Genomic DNA, 18,146 nt, shown 5'->3' on the forward strand with positions numbered 1-18,146 from the left:
AGTGGGATCCACTGACAACCCCATGACATGCTTCAGCGCAGCCTGAGACAAATGAGTTCCTACTATCACTTGTGTTGGATGTTGTTTTGCAGAGAGTTAAGGCAAACTTTCAATGAGGGCCAGTGACAAAGAAGCCCTGGGCTAGGTGTTTACACTGACCAGCTCAGGTATGGACTTTCCTCATTTCTTCTGCTCTCTCAGGTGTTCTCCAAAATGCCGAATAGCATCAGCAGGGAGGAGAATGTGAAGCCAGGACTGCTGAAGATGCAGAAGCTATGGGTCATGTTACTGGCTGTAGCTGCAATCTCACTTGTCTCCCTGTGCTTTCTGGTGTTGAATGACAGGTGAGTGAGAGACAGGGTGTAGGAACTGTGTCCTCTCAGTCCTGGAAAGGAAGTGGGAACACAGGGAGTTGCTCCAGGAGGCCTCCAGGGTAGGAGTGGAGATAGTGTAGGGAAAGGATGCAAGGATGCTAGTTTCAGGTGGATATCTCAGTGTGCAAGTGGTTGCAGGCAGGGCCGTGAGATGGTCAAGGGGAGACACTGGGAGTACGGGGTTTCCTGGGGTGGGGTGACGGAGGAAATCTGTGTGAGGACATGGTATTCTGGCTCATTTTAACACACTGGGTTTTTTTTCACAGACCTGACATCAATGTTCCAGAAGCAGAAGCATGTCAAGGACTGTTGAGCAACGTAACACAACCTCAGAAGTGAGAGTCATGCCCACAAGTGTGCTGTACAGTGGCAGACAGGCAATGGAATAAACTGGGTCACCTGGTGGCCTCAATGAAGGTCCAGGGAGTATGAAGGGGTGCAACAGTGAGTCATTTGTTTGCAGTAAGTCTTTGTGAGCGCATTTATGTTGCTTACAAGCTCTTTCTGCCCTAGGGTGAATGAGGTCTGGAGCCTGAGACATGCGAAGCTAATGCAGAGCTGCCGATGGAAGTTCAATGCTACTGCCTTGGCCCAGTACAGGTGATGCCCACCAGTCACAGGGAAAAACTACTCAGTTCACCTACTTTCAATAAAATCATGACCAAAGTGGTTTATTAATTTATTGATGACACATGCTTAACCCACAACGCATGAACTAGACACTCAGGATCAAGTATCAATAACAAAGTAGATAAACCAAAATGAGAGACACTTACAAAATGTCAGACACTTACAAAATGTCAATACGCAACTACAAATATCTAAACACCTTTCTACAAATAAGCCCAAGAAGTTCTAATTACACGCAGAGCCACATACACTGACACAGTTACATACACACGGTCCCCCTTATAGGATGTGTGTGTGTGCTCTAGCTTTGTGGGAACTCCCTTTGCTCTTGCAATCTACAACTTGCTGATCCACAAGCCTGTGAAGAAGCAGCTCATGAATCCACATACGCCCATCACCCATGCTGTGGGTCTCTGCTGGCCGCATCCAGTACTTACAGCCCACTGGCTGGATGCAGACTCTGCACAGCATCTGATAGGGAGGTTGCTCTGCCTGGCCTTGGCAGAGGCTGTGATGCTGGTGGGGCAACTTCTGGCAGGGTTGGATCAAGTTTTGACTGCTGCTCTTTCTACTCCATAGTCATTCACCCCTCATGAAAAATGTTCATGTTCATTTCATACTTTGTTTCAGGTGACTCCTTTATTCCAAGAGTCTCTTGGTCATCTTCCTCCTTCACATGATGAGTTTTGGGTGAATGTCTGCCCAGGTTTTTTTATTGGATTGATCCTCACACAGAGTGTTTACACTCATATCTAAAGAGATGTTGTTCTCCAGGTCATATTGTGAGGGTGGGACATGCAGGCACACCCACCATCCTCGCATAACACCTGTTCGCATTGCCCTGCTGCATCCCTTACACTGGCTTTTGATCTCGCATATTGTTGAGCTTACAAGGCACACATGGGTTGGAGGTGAAGCTGAGGCTTAAGCAAGCAGGAAGGGCTTTGGAGTAATGGCTAGGCTAAAGAGTGGAGAACAGATAGAAAATGTCTGGAAATATGTGTGGATGAGGAAGAAGAAAATGAAGGATGTGTGGAGATGAATGAACAGAGAGTGCATGATGAAGGATGTTTTAACTTGACATAATGCCTTCTTTGTGTTCCCTGTGCTTTCCCAAGCTCACTTTCCCTTTACACTGTGATACTTGCTCATCTAACCCTTTACTTCTGCTTCTAATGTATCATCTCTTCTCATTCTCATCCCTCTCTGTTAGTCTGTTACAGTCCCCATTCAACCCATCCCTAGACTCACTGTCTTCCACTCTCTCCTCCTTAAAGGGCAGAACTAGGGCGCTGCTGCAATGCCTCAGCCTGGCTGGCTGTGACGCAAGTCAACTCACCACTGGGGTCCAACATTGTCTATGACGGATATCGCTCAAAGAGCTTGAAAGTCAGCAGTGGCTTGCTGGAGATCTTACCAGAGGTAGGAGTGCTCTTCAATGGGGAATACGACGCACAGTTTGTATGCTTTTCTCTCGTACACCCTGGAATGTGTTCAGTCAGAGGATCTGTGGTAGGTCTTTACTGTAATTCTCTAAGGGTGAATGAATTTCTCTATGTTGTTCTTTATAGAAATCACCCTTTCAGGACCCTCTCTACAAAACCTGTGCAGTAGTGGGAAATGGGGGAATCCTCAGGAACAGTAGCTGTGGCTCTAAAATTGATGGGCACCAGTTTGTAATCAGGTAATTGCTGCCAGTCTGCCCAGGAGAGATGTAGGAGACCAGCAGGAGGGGGCCTTCATGGGAATAGGGTGAAGGTAGAGAAGATGGAGACAAGGGAAATGTTCTGAGTGGGGTTGAAGGTGAGGGGCTGGGGAAATGGTGGGGTGTACCTGAACTGGGTAGTGCCACAGAGGGATGGGTAAGTGCTCAGGATATCACGGAGCATTATTTCTCATAGACTTCCTTTGCTTATCACCTCAATCAGGTTTAATCTGCCTTCTGTGGACTTCCCTGAAGATGTGGGCACAAAGTCAAGCATTGTCACAGTGAATCCTAGTATCCTTCACAAAAGGTAATAGCTGTGGAAATGAAAATGGAGGAAAGGACTCCTAACTTTCTTCTCACCCATATAATGTGTTCTTGAAGAGGCCGTCTCTTTTGCCTGTGCTCTGGGTCCCAGAAAACAGACAGTTCTTTGCTACCACGCAAGACCCATCCAAACTAAGCTAATGGAATCTACTGCCATGAGATGCTCCCCTCTGTGCAGAGGTATAAGGAGAATACTGCAAGTCTTGGAGTTGTTTGGGGCAGAGTTTGTTCAAGACTTGGTTGCTGTTGACTGTTTTAGCTTACCACTAGAGATTAATAGCATTTCCAGTCTTTGCAGTGAGCTGATCCTCTCAAGGGTGATATCAAGATGGGCAGAGAGGCTCAGCTGTGTTCTGTACTGCTGCTGTAAGGAGTTCTGATGGGAAGTATTTCATCTCATTCTGATCCTAGACGTGTAAATGCTCTTTATGTTCAGTGGAGAAAATAGGTAGTCCTCGTCCTATAGCAGACATCTAAAATAAGAGCTGTTGTGATCCAGCTGTACTTGTTTCCCTCCACTGACTATTAAGGACATTTAGACAATTAGCTCAAATGTAGAGTCTGTGTAGTAGATGTCTAAAGGCAGATGGCATGAATACTTTCCCAGCCCTCTGCTCCACTGTTATGGGACATCATTCTCCATGATTCGTGAGTGGTGGGGCCACTAAGGTTTTAAATTTGAAGACATCTTCCCAGCCTTTTAACCAACTAGTCACTAGCAAACCTCCTGGATATTTTCAAACAGTTCCTCTGGCCTGTGTTAGCTGCACCTGAGAATCTTGAACTCAGATCACCCACAAGGTGCAGAGAAGAGTAAAACGGAGGTGAAGAGTAGGACTGGTATTTCACTGCTTCAGGGTAGAGTAGCATGTGAAGGGCAGGAGGGAATGAGGATGGTGTTGTCAGAAGGTGATGGTCCCACATCTCGCCTCACAGGTTTCATGGGCTGAATCGTTGGCGCCTGCCATTTGTGAAGGCAGCAGCTTCCTACGGAAAGACTTGGTTCCTCATCCCAGCTTTCTCCTACCCTGGCAATAGTGAGGTTTCCTACCGAGCACTCTATGGCTTACAGGACTCTGCCTCCCAGTCACATGTCTTCTTCTTCCACCCTCAGTACCTGAGTGCTCTAAGCAAGTACTGGCATGATCATGGTTTTCATACCCATCGCCTCTCCTCAGGTTTCATGCTAGTGAATGCTGCTCTGCAGTTGTGCCACCACATTACACTCTATGGATTCTGGCCCTTCTCTTTGCATCCAGATGGCCATTCCCTGCCCCATCATTACTATGACAATGTGCTTCCCAACCAGAGAATGCACATCATGCCCAAAGAGTTCAGTTATTATGTGGATATGCACTTCCACGGTGTGCTGCAGCTGCACCTGGGACAGTGCTATGGTCAAATCAAAGATAAAGCAAAATAGGGTCTAAAGAACATGGTTTCTGCTGGATATTATCCACGGTTATCATCCATTGTGGGATCTTCTGATAGGAACAAACAGACATAGATGCAAACCTAGAGACTCTGAGGACGAAAAATATGCCTCCTTTTCTTTTCCACACTGTTCCAGTAGAGGGTCACCATCCAGTAAGTAGCATCAAATCATTTTGTTAACTAAATGGGAGCCACTAATTGTCATCTGTTGGTGCTTAATGCACAAATAAATTGCTTGTAAATAACTTCCTTTCTTGCCAGCAGTGAGAATTTCTCACCCACATTTCAGAACTTAAGTACCCCATCTCAAAAGCTTTTATTTCTCTAACACCACTTGGCAATAAACCATTAAGTGCTTGCCACATTTTGATTACTCTTTGTTAATCTCTGTTTGCTTTAATCAGACTCATCTCACTGATTCTTTTATTTAATTATCTTATCAGTATTAGGCATAAAGCATTGTCATGGGTTAGGGCTAGGCTGGCCACTAATGGATGACAGATGCTCTCTATTGACCCCTTTCCCCAGAAGGGGAAGGGAGACACAATAGGGGAGAAAAACTTATGGACTGGAAAAAGAAAACTAAAACAGCTTTAATGAAACAATAACAATAATAAGAAATGATAAATAATATTAATAAGAAAATAATAGCATATTTTTTAATATAATAACAAATATACACAAAACCAATACTGAACCGAACCCCCCTGATTACAATATGTCACCACTACCGCTGCAGGGCTGGCACTGGGGCAGTCCCAGGCTGGACTCGGCAGCACATGGGATGCAGGGGTTGGATTCAGGAATGCACGGATGGGGATCACAGACAGAAGAATGGATGCAGTCCTCCTTGGATGTCAGCCATCAAAGAAGAAGAAGTTAACCCTCGTGATCCCTCAGCTTTATACTGAATATGACATGTATGTGATGGAATACCTAGTTGGTCAGTTTTGAGTCACCTGTCCGGATTGCTCCTCCCTGCAGGTGCGACCTTTCACTTCAATCTGACCCTTTTCCACTTCCGGCACCTCAATATGGGACGCAGAATTTAGCAGTGACCTTGGTTGCTTACAGGAGCAAGTATAAGCAAGAGGCTTTCTGCATACCATTCCTTGGTACAAACTATAAACATCAAGCATTATCACTGCTAGAAGCAGTCACTATCTGGAAAAAACATACTGCTGTTTTTCAGAAAGTGCAGTTACTTAGAAGAGGCTTAACTGAAAGGTAAGATCACTGACCAGAATTACCTCTTTTTTAGCTAAAACCAGGGCAAGCATTAAGTTCTGCATATTTGTCAGAGCTATGCAGTTAATGCTCATTCATGCCTTTGAAATTCAGAGTCAATCAGCCAGTGGATTGCCACCTGGGCCTGTGACTAGATATGGATCACAGGCTGGAAAGATTGGCTGCATGTATCAGTCAGTGCCCATGACATGGAGCAGCGTCTCTTTCCCCAGCACATCAACGAACACCAAATCCCTCCTACGCTATGGGTGGCTGCCAGCTGATTTAGGCAGTTGTTATATTTTAGCATATAATCCTCTATAGGGAGTAGCCAGTGTGGATTTACAAAGGGGGAAATCATACTTCATGCAGTTGATAGCCTTCTGCAAGGAGGTGACTGCCTTGGTGGATGAGGGGAGTGAGGTAGATACTGTTTACTGTGCCTTTAGGAAGGGTTTCAGCACTGTCTCCTGTAACATCTTCACTGATGAACTGATGAAGTACAGGCTAGATCAGCAGACAGTGAGGTGGAGGGCAAACTGGCCGAATGGCCAGGCTTACAATGATGTGATCTGTGGCATGAAGCCCAACTGCAGATCAGTCACCAGTCAGCAGTTGTGTACCTGATACTGAGGCCAGTACTATTTAACACCTTCATGAATGATCTGCATGATCAGACAGGGTGCAGCCAGAGCAAGTTTGCAGATGTTACAAAGCTGGAAGGACTGGTTGATACACCAGAGTGGTTTTGCTGCTGTTCACATGGCCCTGCTGCCATTCAGAGGGACCTCAACAGGCTGGAGAAATGAGCTGAGAGGAATCTTACGAAATTCAGCCACGGGAAATGCAAAGTCCTGCACCTAGAGAGGTAAGCTTTTCGAGATGGTAACAATTAATAGCTCAAGGATGCCAGAGAAAAATCCACTGGCTTGAAGAGCTATAAAATACTAAGAGAAAAGGGTAAAGAAAATGGGAATCTCTCCATGAGAGCTGGAGGCTGACTTTTCTCCATCTGACTGAAAAAGATTTCAGTTGTCTTACTAGGGCAGTGAGCACATCAATGCTTAGCCTTACTACTTTTTGCCACTCAGTGAGTGCAATAGCCAAGAAATAATTTCTGTATGCACATCTGTTGTCTGCATCCTGCCTGCAGCATCTCCTGGTGCGCAGTAAAAGTCAACCAAAAAATGGATCTTGAAAGAAATAGTCATAATAGAGCAAACCCAAAGCAGGCCTGATTGTGTCCTGACTCTTATGCCTGTGAGAGGGTGTAATGGGGTTGCGTGTCAAAGTTTTGGTAGCAGGAGTTTACAGGGGTGGCTTCTGTGAGAAGCTGCTAGAAGTTTCTGCTATGTCTGATAGAGCCAACACTGGCCAGCTCAAAGACAGACCCGCTGCTGGCCAAAGCCGAGCCAATCAGTGATGGTGGCAGAGCCTTTGTGATAACGTGTTTAAGAAAGGGGAAAAGTTACTGTGTAGGAGCCAGAAAGGGGAGTGAGAACGTCTGAGACAAAGAACTCTCTAAACACCCAGGTCAGTGAAGAAGCAGGGGCAGGAGGTGCTACAGGCACCGAAGCAGTGATTCCCCTGCAGCCCGTGGTGAAGACCATGGTGAGACAGGCTGTTCCCCTGCAGCTCGTGGAAGTCCATAGTGGAGTAGATGTCTGCCTACACCCTATGCAGGACCCCACACTGGAGCAGATGGATGCCTGAAGGAGGCTGTGACCCTGTGGGAAGCCCACGCTGGAGCAGGCTCCTGCCAGGACCTGTGGACCCATGGAAAGATGAGCCCATGCTGGAGCAGGTTTGCTGACAGGACTCGTGACCCTGCGGGGGACCCACGCTGGAGCAGTCTGTTTGTGGGGAACTGCACCCTGTGGAAGGGACCTATGCTGGTGCAGTTCATGAATAACTGCAGCCTGTGGGAAGGACTCACAGCGGAGAATTTCATGGAGGATGTCTCTTGTGAGAGGGACCCCCATGTTGGAGAAGGGGAAGAGTGTAAGGAGTCCTCCCCCTGAGGAGGAAGAAGCGGCGGAGATAATGTGTGATGAACTGACCGCAACCCCCATTTCCCATTTCCCTGCACTGTCTGGGGAAGGAGGTAGAGAAATTGCTAATAAAGTTAAGCCTGGGAAGAAGGGAGGGGTGGGGAGAAGGTGTTTTTAAGGTTTGGTTTTATTTCTCATTGCTCTTCTCTGATTTGATAGGTAATAAATTAATTTCCCCAAGTCTAGTCTGTTTTGCCTGTGACAGTAATTGCTGAGTGATTTTTCCCTCTCCTTAGCTTGACACATGAGTCTATTGTTATATTTACTCTATCCTGTCCAGCTGAGGAGGGGAGTGATAGCGCAGCTTTGGTGAGCACCTGGCATCCAGCCAGAGTCAACCCACCACAGAGGAACAGAGGGAATGAGTCATGGGAAGGGTGTTACAAAAACACAGAATCCCATCACAGTGAGAAGGGACCTCTGCAAGTCTCTGTTGGAACCCCTTGCTTGAAGCAAGAAAGTGGATTATTGGTAGAGGGACCATTCAGAATTATCAGTCCCCACCAATATTACTGCATTAAGTTTTGGACCCTCATGGGATTCTCTAAGGAACTGATAACACATTTCTATACTTTATTGCATATACACATAGTGCATACATGTATATACTATCTTTATGATATTATTGCTGTATCTTATGGCATGCTGAAAAGCTCTCTCGGCTAGTTATTGACAAAAGACAGAGCAGCAACAGGGTCCTGAAACATTCTGCTTATACCTGACATCTTTCAAACTCCCAGCTCTGTCTGGTTCTAGACTTGCAGTCCCTCCATTTTATAGATGCTGCTTCCAATTCATAATAGTAATGTTAGTACAATCATTTGAGAGTTTTACTTAGTGGCACAGGGTCTCCCTCAGTAGTTCTCGCTGCTGGGCTGCAAGGACTCTCTTTGCCATGTGCTCAGCATTCGTCTCTGAGTTGCCATCCCGAGGTTGGGGCAACACAGCTTACTCAGCTGCAAAAAATGCCTGGCTTTTTGTGAGCAGGTCCCAGAGACAGTGGCTGCAAGGCTGGTGACGCTACAGGCATCTAGGATGTGGGCTTTTCTGGAGAGGCCCCTTTTGGCTCAGAGGATGAGCAGTGAAGATGGAGAGCAACACATTTGTGGCATCTGTGGCTTGCTGAAGTGGAAGACAGGCACCGGACTGGTCGGGAATGATGAGCAGGAACAAAAGTGGCTGCACGGTTACTTGGGAGCAACTGCAGGCATTCCTCCTGCAAACCCCTGCATGAGATTCTTCACAGGACAGTCAAGGGGATGGGACATTATGCAGGAGGTGGGCTGAACCCCTGCCTTACACCTGTGCTACCTCTGAAACAGGAGTGGGACCAGCAGTGCTGTCATCCAGGGGTTTATTTCAAGGTGGAAGGGTGCAGACTACATGTAAGAGGGCATTTGTTCTTGAGTTTCCACAGTGCATTCATTAACTATTCTCTCCGTGTTTGATACCCCAAAGCATGCATGACCAGACTGTCAAATCTCTTCAGCTTGTATCTCGTTATTTTGGTTATCAGAACATGTAGTTAAGAAGTAGAACAAGGAACCTTGGATGTGTCAATGCACACATTGCCATCAGCTGTCTAGGCAGGAGCAGAGTTTATTATTTTGTCTCCCTGCCGTTTCCTTGAGATTTTACACAGCCATCGCTTTGCCAGACTATCCCCACCCACCCCAAACATAGGCATCTCCTTCCCTGAGCCAACCCCCTGAGCAGGATAACTGTGTCCTGCTATGAGCAGCTCTGAGCCAAGCAGGAGATTCTACTATGACCCATACCTTCCTCCCCCCCCGGCCCCGCATTCCGGTTCCCCATCCTTTGCAAGTGGAAGTTGCTTTTCCTCCTTTTCAGATGCCATTACTTGCAACAAACCCAGCAACCACATAAGCTTTTAAGAGAGTAAGGACCTAGATTATTTCATTTATTGGCCTGGAACTGAAATGTGGAAAGAGGGAGTGATCACCTACCTTCCCCAGCCAGGAGTGCTCTGTAAAACTGTGGGTGGCAGGAGGGCTGGGGAACAGAGGTGTCATGTCCCCCAGGAGGGCAGCTCTCACCCTGTCTCGCTCTGGTTTAGCTGTCAGCCCAGCTGTGCTGGATGAAGCCCCTCTCCCCCCTCTGGATTTTCTACCTGTGGGTCCTTTGTGTGGTGGTTTGTCCCTAGGCAGAGCTTCAAGTACGGTTTTTTTATGGTTTCAGTCCCATTTTCCAGAAGACCCTGCTGCCCTAGTGCCACCTCAGTGGAGACGTGGACTGGGAGTTAGATAAGGGCAATGGAAGTCTCTTTTTGGGCTCAAGGAAAACCATTTCTGAACCTTTTGGCCCCTCTCCGAGTTGTCATTTTCCCACTGCCTCTAAGACTAACACAAAGGCAACAGTTCTCACGCACGACAATTCCACCCTCTGGAGAAATCAGTGGGAAAGGACCTGTTTCTAGAAACAGGACTGCTGGGGAAAGGTACTGCTAGGAAGAGTCATGATACCAAAACCAGTTGTGGTCTGAATGCTCAGTTTGTGCTTTTAACACAGTGGTGTGGGCAAGGGATGCACTGCTTCTGTGTGGTGCTTGCTCACTGCATGTGGATTTGCATCCCACCCTCACTGGTGGCTTATGTTTTTTGCTTTTCAGAACCAAAGGAGAAGCTGTGATTTGGATGAGATGACATCTTAGTGCTTTCTTGGAGCTCCACAAAGTGCATTTCAAGTTGGCCAGCAAACAGTGCCCAGCTGTCAGATGTGGTGTGTACCTCACACCAACCCCAGCTTCACAATGACTCCCAGGCACCTACCTGGCCAGGGAGCAGCAAAGTGACGATGACTGGGACATGCCCCTTGCCATGGGATGTATCCTCTGATCCTTTGGGAGGAAAGATCTTGCTGCCAAGATGAGCAGCATTGGGTGCAAACAAACTCTCCAGTCAGACAATGATGAGGGGAGTACGGAGGTGTTTAGAAACCTGCTGTTAGACAGACCTTGCCAGAAATCAGTCCATGTGTTAGTAGTCCTTTGCCCAACCCTATGTAGTGATTCCCAGTGGGATAGTGGGTCTTTCTCTCCCTCAGTCCCACCACGGTCTTTCCTGGCCACCAACTTGGTGGTTGGAGTGGTGCTGGCATTGATGATCTACAGGCATGTCTGAGTGAGCCTCCCAGGTTGAGCCGCTGGCCTCGAAAGAGGCAGACCCCGATAAAGGGGGGAAGCGCTGGCCACAGCAGGAGCTGGGAAGAGGCCTGACAGCACTTGCTGAGGGGCTCTCTGAGCTGGCCTTCTCCCCTGGGGAGATGAAGCATTACAGTGGCAGGAAAGAGTTGCTGAGGTCAGCAAGACAGTGCTGTGTGATACATGAGAAGGTCATTGCTTGGGGATAGGGACATGGGGAAAGGTGTGGAGGATGTTAGAGGGCAGTTATTTGTGGAGCTCACCTTTCACATGGGACAGTTGGGTCTAGGGCCCAGCTGTGCCCCCTTTGATTTGCTGCAGGTAAGATAGAGACACAATAAAAGGCCGCAAAAGTCACACAAGCCATGAAAAATCATCTGGTGACAGCAACACTAACGAGGGCTTCCTACACCAGCAGTGGGACCTGGGCTGCCTGGGTGAGAAATGGGACCCCATGGGAAGGGATAAGGGAGGCCAGGAGGGACAGGGGAAGCCCCCCTTCCAGGAGTGCCCTGCCTGCCTCTTGCTGACCTTGAAATCCTCCTGGGCCACCAGTGGTCATGGGGCCCTGGGTTCGAGGCAAGACTTAGAGCTGGGATAAGGCAGTACCCAGGGAAGGCAGAGCTGTGCGAGGAGGTGCTCCTCTTCATGGCTGCCCAGGTTTTGGAATCTGGTTTATAAGGCCAGTGCTCGAGGCACTGAGCTACACCGCCCACCCACGTAGTGAACTGGCGGTGGCGTTGGGAGGGTTAGTGCAGACAGCAATCCCAGAGTCAGTATTGCTTTTCATTTCCTGGCCCCCTGTGTTGATTGCAGTGAGGGCCACAGACACTTCCGTGGCTTCAGAGGGCTGTTGGAGTTCATTCAGTCACATAGGAAGAAGTAATGTCTGGGGTGGGCTGTGGGGAGGGAACATGAAGAGCATCCCCATGGGGCCCCATTTTAATTTTCCTGCCCTGGTGGCTGACAGCCAGTAGGCTCTGGCTCTCAGTGGAGACCCAGGCAGTGTCACTGCAAACCCTGCCCCACCAAAGAGGGACTATCCTGCCAGTGGTGTCCTTGGCTCCTCTGCTGAGGAGCCATGCATGTGCAGGCAGAGCAGGGGACATGTCCCTGGACTGGGGCACATTCTGAGCAGGAACCACATGGCCAAAATCTCCTGTGGTGCAACTGTGGGGATGGTCACAGGAGCACAGCGTGAACTGAACCTGTGGATCACATCATGGGTGATGCCCTTATTTTTTGAGGTATCCAGAAATACAGACTTACCTGTTCATTCCCAAGTGACATTTATAGATTGTCATTAACTGGCAAAGAATGAGATTAGTTCACAGAAATTAGTACTATTTTATGGCTCCAGTGCCTTACAGTAAAATCCTGTGGCACACTCATGGCTCTGGTAGCCCCTTTATCTATGTGCCACTTCACGAGGTTTCCTGTAAAAAGCAGTCATTTACCCAGCCTGCTTTGTTGTCACTGCTGAACTGTGCTGTGACTCCAACCACAGTGCCCCAGGTATGCTAGAAACGTACTGTTTCACATACTGTTGATTTAACAGGAAATCTCCAAGCGTCTCCTCCCCAGCTTCTCCTGCTCAAAGGTCTTCTGGTGGACTTTCAGGACTGGAGACAGGGTGCCACTGGAGTTTCCAAAATACTTTTCAAGGAAAAAGAAAGTGTTGGTCTTGCCTGGCTGCTGTCAGAATTACCGTAAGCAGAAGGAACCATGCAGTTTTTCTTCCTTCCCAATGTCCCATCTTGCAGTGGCTGCTGACTCTTTGCAGGAGGGATGTGGCGGAGCAGGTGAGATAGTGCAGTAGGCTGACAGAGGCGCATGGATTTTCAGGGACATGTTTGCCATGACACTAGAGCAATGTCTGACAGGTGCATGCGTGTAGTGTTGAAATGAGTGTAACATCTTTTTGCCTCTTCCACCTCCACGGGCTGAGGAAGCAGAGATCTGTGGTGGGAGGCAGGAGTCCAATGCAAAGAGCTCATCTGTGACTCGGAGCATCACCTTTCCTCTGCTTTGAGCAGTGCCACCTGCTCTGCAAAGGACAAATGATTCAAGAAATAGAAAAGATTTCACCTCAACAGGGGTTTGAGACCTGGACCCTCAGATTAAAAGCCTGTTGCTCATCCAGCTAAGTTACCCAAACTCCCTGTAGGAGAAGAACAGAGTCCAGCTCAGGACCCCAGCACTAGTTAGCAAACCCTGGGCTTCCCAGTAAAATTGATCTACAGAGATAGAAGGAAATCCTGGGCTCAGCAATTAATGATTACCTTGAAGGGCAGACTGAGATAAGATCTCCCGTTCAGATTTTTGTTCAGAAGAGCATACTCACTGCCAGATGGAAGTCAGACCCACAGCCCTAGGAGGAGAGCTTACAGAAGCTGTGTTACACGGCTGTTTGTCATGTCCATCAGTCCCATCCTAAGCTGAGTGTGGAAAAACAGTGGTTCCTGTAAAGAATGTTAAAGTGTCTAGGAGAATTCTTACAGTCACTCATTTACATATTTTTTTATCTTTATGCTTTTCATAAATGGCAGAAAGGCCTAACACTTATGCCCCCTAAGCCTATGTATGGTATTTGGTGAAAGATGCCTCTTCGCTGCCAGAGAGGTGTGAATGCCAGAACTGCAGGAGTTCCCACAGGATTCCACTCCTCTCTGCCTACCCACCTGCTTGTCTACATGACCACAGGTTCACCTTCCCACTACACTGATATAAATGTGCTGCCTGTAGCCCATCACACAGAGTCAGGCCTGTCGTTCTTTCAACAAAACAGAGAGAAAGAAAGAGGAGTTCAGTCTGCCCCTACAGCAGTAAATGTGGTGCAGTTAAGCCAAATGGCAACATTTCACTTGTGCTTCACTATCTTGTCATTCCTTCAATGAAAATACCAATTTCCAGACATTTCCTCCATGGGCTGCAAGAAATGCAGCACAGATAGGAAAAATAAACGCTAGAGGAAACAAACTACGTAAAAACCATTATTGACAAAAAACAAATCCAAGAGGAGAGGCAACAAAAGGAAAGGCTGCTCATGAATAAAACTGATTTTCTTCTTTTGCTTTAAACAAAAATGACTGCAGAGAAAAAAAAACCCAAACCTTAGGGGAAGATAAATCTAGAAAAGATAACTGGGAAAATATTAACACCTTGGTTGTTCAATTGATGCAGTACCAGGGTGCCCAAGGAGGCACATTTTCCTCTCACTGCCTAAAAACTGCCTCTCCTCCGTCCTCAGAACAGCCCACCTCTGAAATCCAGATGCAGCACCAAAAGAATAAAACAATTACAACCATTACATCTCTCCCAACTCCTGACCCTAAAACCGGTTGATCATTGTGTGAGCTGGCACACACAGGACACAGGAAGAACCACAAAACCGTGGATGACATGCAAAGAGTAAATTTATTCTCATTACCTCACGAACTGGGGGATCTGGTGTTCCTCAGGGGTCTGTACTGGGACCAGTATTGTTTAGTATCTTCATTAATGATATTGACAGTGGCATTGTCTGCTGATGACAGCAAGCTGGGTGGTGCAGCTGATATGCCAGAGGGACAGGCTGACATCCAGACGGACCTGGACAGGCTGGAGAACTGGGCCCAGGTGAACCTCATGAAGTTCAACAAGGCCAAGTGCAGAGTCCTGGACCTGGGTCAGGGCAACTCCTGGTATCAGTACAGGCTGGGAGAAGACATGCTAGAGAGCAGCCCTGTGGAACAAGACTTGGGGGTACTGGTGGATGAAAGGCTGGACATGAGCCACCAGTGCGCCACTGCAGCCCAAAAGGCCAATCGCATCCTGGGCTGCATTAAAACAAGTGTGACCAGCAGGTCGAGAGAGGTGATTCTGCCCGCTTACTGTGCCCTGGTGAGACTTCACCTGCAGTACTGTATCCAGCTCTGGAGCCCCCAACACAAGAAGGACGTGGACCTGTTGGAGTGTTTCCAGAGGAGGGCCACAAAAATGATCAGGGGGCTGGAGCACCTCTCCTATGAAGACAGGCTGAGAGAGTTGGGGTTGTTCAGCCTGGAGAAGAGAAGGCTCCGGGGGGACCTTATAGTGGCCTTCCGATACCTGAAAGAGGCCTATAAGAAGGCAGGGGAAGAATTGTTGGCACGGGTTTGTAGCGATAGGATGAGGGGTAACGGTGTTTCATTTTCCTTATCCCGATTATTGTAAACTCTCCAGGCTACTTCCAATAGCCTGTCTAAATTTCGCATTTCCACCCCTTCCAATTTCTGAAGTTTCTTTCTGATATCCTCCTGTGATTGTCCTATAAATATCAATGCTAATTGTGCCTTAGTTTCTTCGACTTCAGGTTGCAAGTTTGTATATTTACGGACTGCTTCCTCAGTCGTTCTAAAAATGCAGTCGGTGATTCTTTCTTTTCTTCTCTGATACCATATAATTTGGACCAGTTTATGGTTTTGGGCATGGCATTTTGAACACCATATAGGTTCCATTGCTGGTATCTTTTTAATCTTTCCATATGTTCATCTTGATTCAGATCCCACTGCAGATCTCCAGTAGGAAAATTTTGGTCTATGGTACCGAAAGCAGTTCCCATACGTATATTTTCTTCCACCCTCATCCTGGCAGTCCTTAGGACCATCTGTTTTTCAGTGGAATCCATACGGGTGTCCAAAATTGCTTGTATGTCATCCCAATCTGGATTCTGTGTTTTAATTATCATTCCCATTACTCTCCCTCCTTTACCAGGATCCCCTCTATAGGGACCGGCTGTCTCTTTCCAGATTATAAGGTCCGAGGGCGAAAAGGGTACTTTTACATATACCGGTCCCCTTTGCCCCACTCCGTGCCTTAATGGAGCTATTAATCGTGTCCCGGTCCGTGATTGTAACGGAGTTACCAAGTGGGTGCACTGTCTCGTTCTCCTGTACACAGGGGGAGAAGAATCTGATTCTATTGATCCTTCTATGCCGGCACTATCCGGACCAGGACCTGACACATTATATCCTGGTGTTGACTGTCCGGCCAGAAGATCCACGGCAGAGTCAGGCTCAAATTCAGAAGGGGGTGAGGGAGGGGGATAATCTGGAAAAGGAGTTGTAGGGGCTATGTTCAATTCTGGTCTTATATAATTCCGCTCCTTTTCCTCTTCTCTTAGTGCCAAATGCATGCAGCACATTTTGGTGGAAACACAGGCAGAACAATTCTCCTGTACTTTCTTATCTTTTACTCGCAAAGGCATTTCCCTGTTAGCAGCCCAATTGCTCATTTTACAATCCTTTTGCCACTCTGGTTTCTCCCGAAGGTAAAAGAAAAGATCAACATATGAGGGTTCATCTCATTTTCCTTCCCTTTCACAAAACAACACCAATTGCAACATAGTATTACAATTCAAAGTCCATTTAAAGGCTACGTTTCACCATCCCCTAAATCATATAACAACCACACATGATTACAATAATCAATAAGTGAACCTTTCCGAAAGTCACCCTTTAACTCTCTCCAGTGCACCAAGAGGCATCCCAGGGGTGAGGTTTTAGGGATAGATTCCTGGTTTCCTTCAAACCACTTTGGTAGTTTCGAAATTTTTTTTTTTATATTTTTTTTCCCTTGTGGGTTTTTTTTTTTTTTTTTTTTCCCCTCTCTCTCTCACTCTCACAGGCGTTTCGTCCTCACGCTTCGCTTATCTCCGGCCGCTCCCCTCGCAGGGTGGCAGAACTGCGGATCAAAGCTCCACACTCGCTTTGTGCACAACTGCACGTCTCAGTCTCACACACTCACACAGTTTCAAAATTATTAACACTTATACAATTTCAAAATTACTACACAAACCACAATAAAACCAGTAAGGTACCTTTTATGTGTACACCTCTTTTATGCTTATGCAGGCCTGCTTTATACCAATACCAATACCAAATCCCAACCCTGCGATCGCTTTCGCGTTTGCCTTACAGGCGGTGCCTGGGCTTCCAATACCGGGAATTCCCCCAGCCCAACCATGCGGAACTTTCGCTCCATCTGACTGGCAGGCTTCTCCTGAGCCTCCCAGGCCCAACCAAGCGGGGTCTCCGACTTCGTGACTTACAGGTTAGTTCACCAGGATAGCTCCTCAAATTTTAAAGAAGTGTCTTACCGTCCAGAGAACGTTGCGAGGAGCTGTAAGAGTCGAAGGCGATGGTTCTCCCCGAGAATTCCTCGGTGCCAGCTGGAGTTCGATCAGCACTCAATCTCGTCCAGTCTCACTCGCAAGGTCCTGCTGTCGGTCCCATTTGGGTCGCCAAAACTGTTGACGAAACGTCGCCATCACGACAAACTTATCTACACAGTTGCAGACAAGCAGACACTTCTTTATTGCAGCGCTGGGAAGCACAGGGGATAGCTCCACCTTACGTGCCTCAAAGTTACATAAAAAGTTCAGCATTTTATACCCTTTTTCTGCAAAGTCATGGTCTTTAACATATTTTAACATAAGCATGCATGTTATGCCCGCTATTAATTTTGACATTTACATTGATTGGTCCACCTATTAACTAACTTCATTAATATTCCTACACTAATACAATCATTGGTTATTTTACTGATCAAGATCTCTGATATACAAATTAGGATGGGGAGGAGGTGAGGGTCTTCACCTTAACATTCCTTAGTTTCTCTGGTTTCATCACATAAGATAAGAAGACACACCAAGAATGTGCACTTTCACTCCCTGTACCTGTCTCCCTGCCCCCCTGTTCTGTTCTGGACAATTTCACAATTAGCTGCAGCTTTAGCTTTGACCTTCTTTGCAAGGCTTGCAGCTGTTGTTTCTGAGCATCAGTGAGGTTTTGTATATTTCTTACTACAATGTAAACTAATATCATTAATACATAACATTAGTTATTCCTTAAAGCAATTAAGTCGTTCATTAATAGCAATTAGTTATCAATCAAAAGTAATTATCTATTCAAAATCCAAACTTGATTATAACAATGGTTTTAAGCTAGAAAAGGGTAGATTTAGGTTGGACATTAGGAAAAAGTTCTTTAATATGAGGGTGGTGGATCCCTGGAACAGGTTGTCCAGAGAGGCAGCGGAAGCCACATCCCTAGAGACATTCAAGGTCAGGCTTGATGGGGCTCTGAGCAACCTGACCTAGTTAGAGATGTCCCTGCTTCTTGTAGGGGGGTGGACTAGATGACCTTTAGGGGTGCCTTCCAACCCAATACATTCTATGATTCTATGATCTCTGCAGCAGCACCCAGGTGAAGGCATGT

The 18,146-nt window shown here is 47.1% G+C and overlaps 1 protein-coding gene across 1 annotated transcript; it reads left to right on the forward strand.

The window, feature by feature from the left end:
- The first annotated feature begins 213 nt into the window (after positions 1-213).
- Positions 214-4,459, forward strand: LOC147414724 (alpha-2,8-sialyltransferase 8E-like). Its single transcript, XM_086471338.1, has 6 exons — positions 214-344; positions 888-974; positions 2,282-2,426; positions 2,576-2,688; positions 2,933-3,019; positions 3,973-4,459. Exons 1-6 carry the CDS (start codon positions 214-216, stop codon positions 4,457-4,459), a joined length of 1,050 nt encoding a protein of 349 aa, XP_086327464.1.
- Positions 4,460-18,146: the final 13,687 nt, after the last annotated feature.

Source organism: Leptosomus discolor, chromosome 11 (assembly GCF_034619465.1).
Source record: "Leptosomus discolor isolate bLepDis1 chromosome 11, bLepDis1.hap2, whole genome shotgun sequence".
Lineage (NCBI taxonomy): Eukaryota > Metazoa > Chordata > Aves > Leptosomiformes > Leptosomidae > Leptosomus > Leptosomus discolor.

Bases quoted from the DNA above. Each gene is read 5' to 3' on its own strand.
- LOC147414724 (XM_086471338.1), top strand. From the start codon at position 214: ATGCCGAATAGCATCAGCAGGGAGGAGAATGTGAAGCCAGGACTGCTG. The intron at 345-887 runs GTGAGTGAGAGA...TTTCTGCCCTAG, and splicing joins TTTCTGGTGTTGAATGACAG to GGTGAATGAGGTCTGGAGCC. The intron at 2,427-2,575 runs GTAGGAGTGCTC...TGTTCTTTATAG, and splicing joins TGCTGGAGATCTTACCAGAG to AAATCACCCTTTCAGGACCC.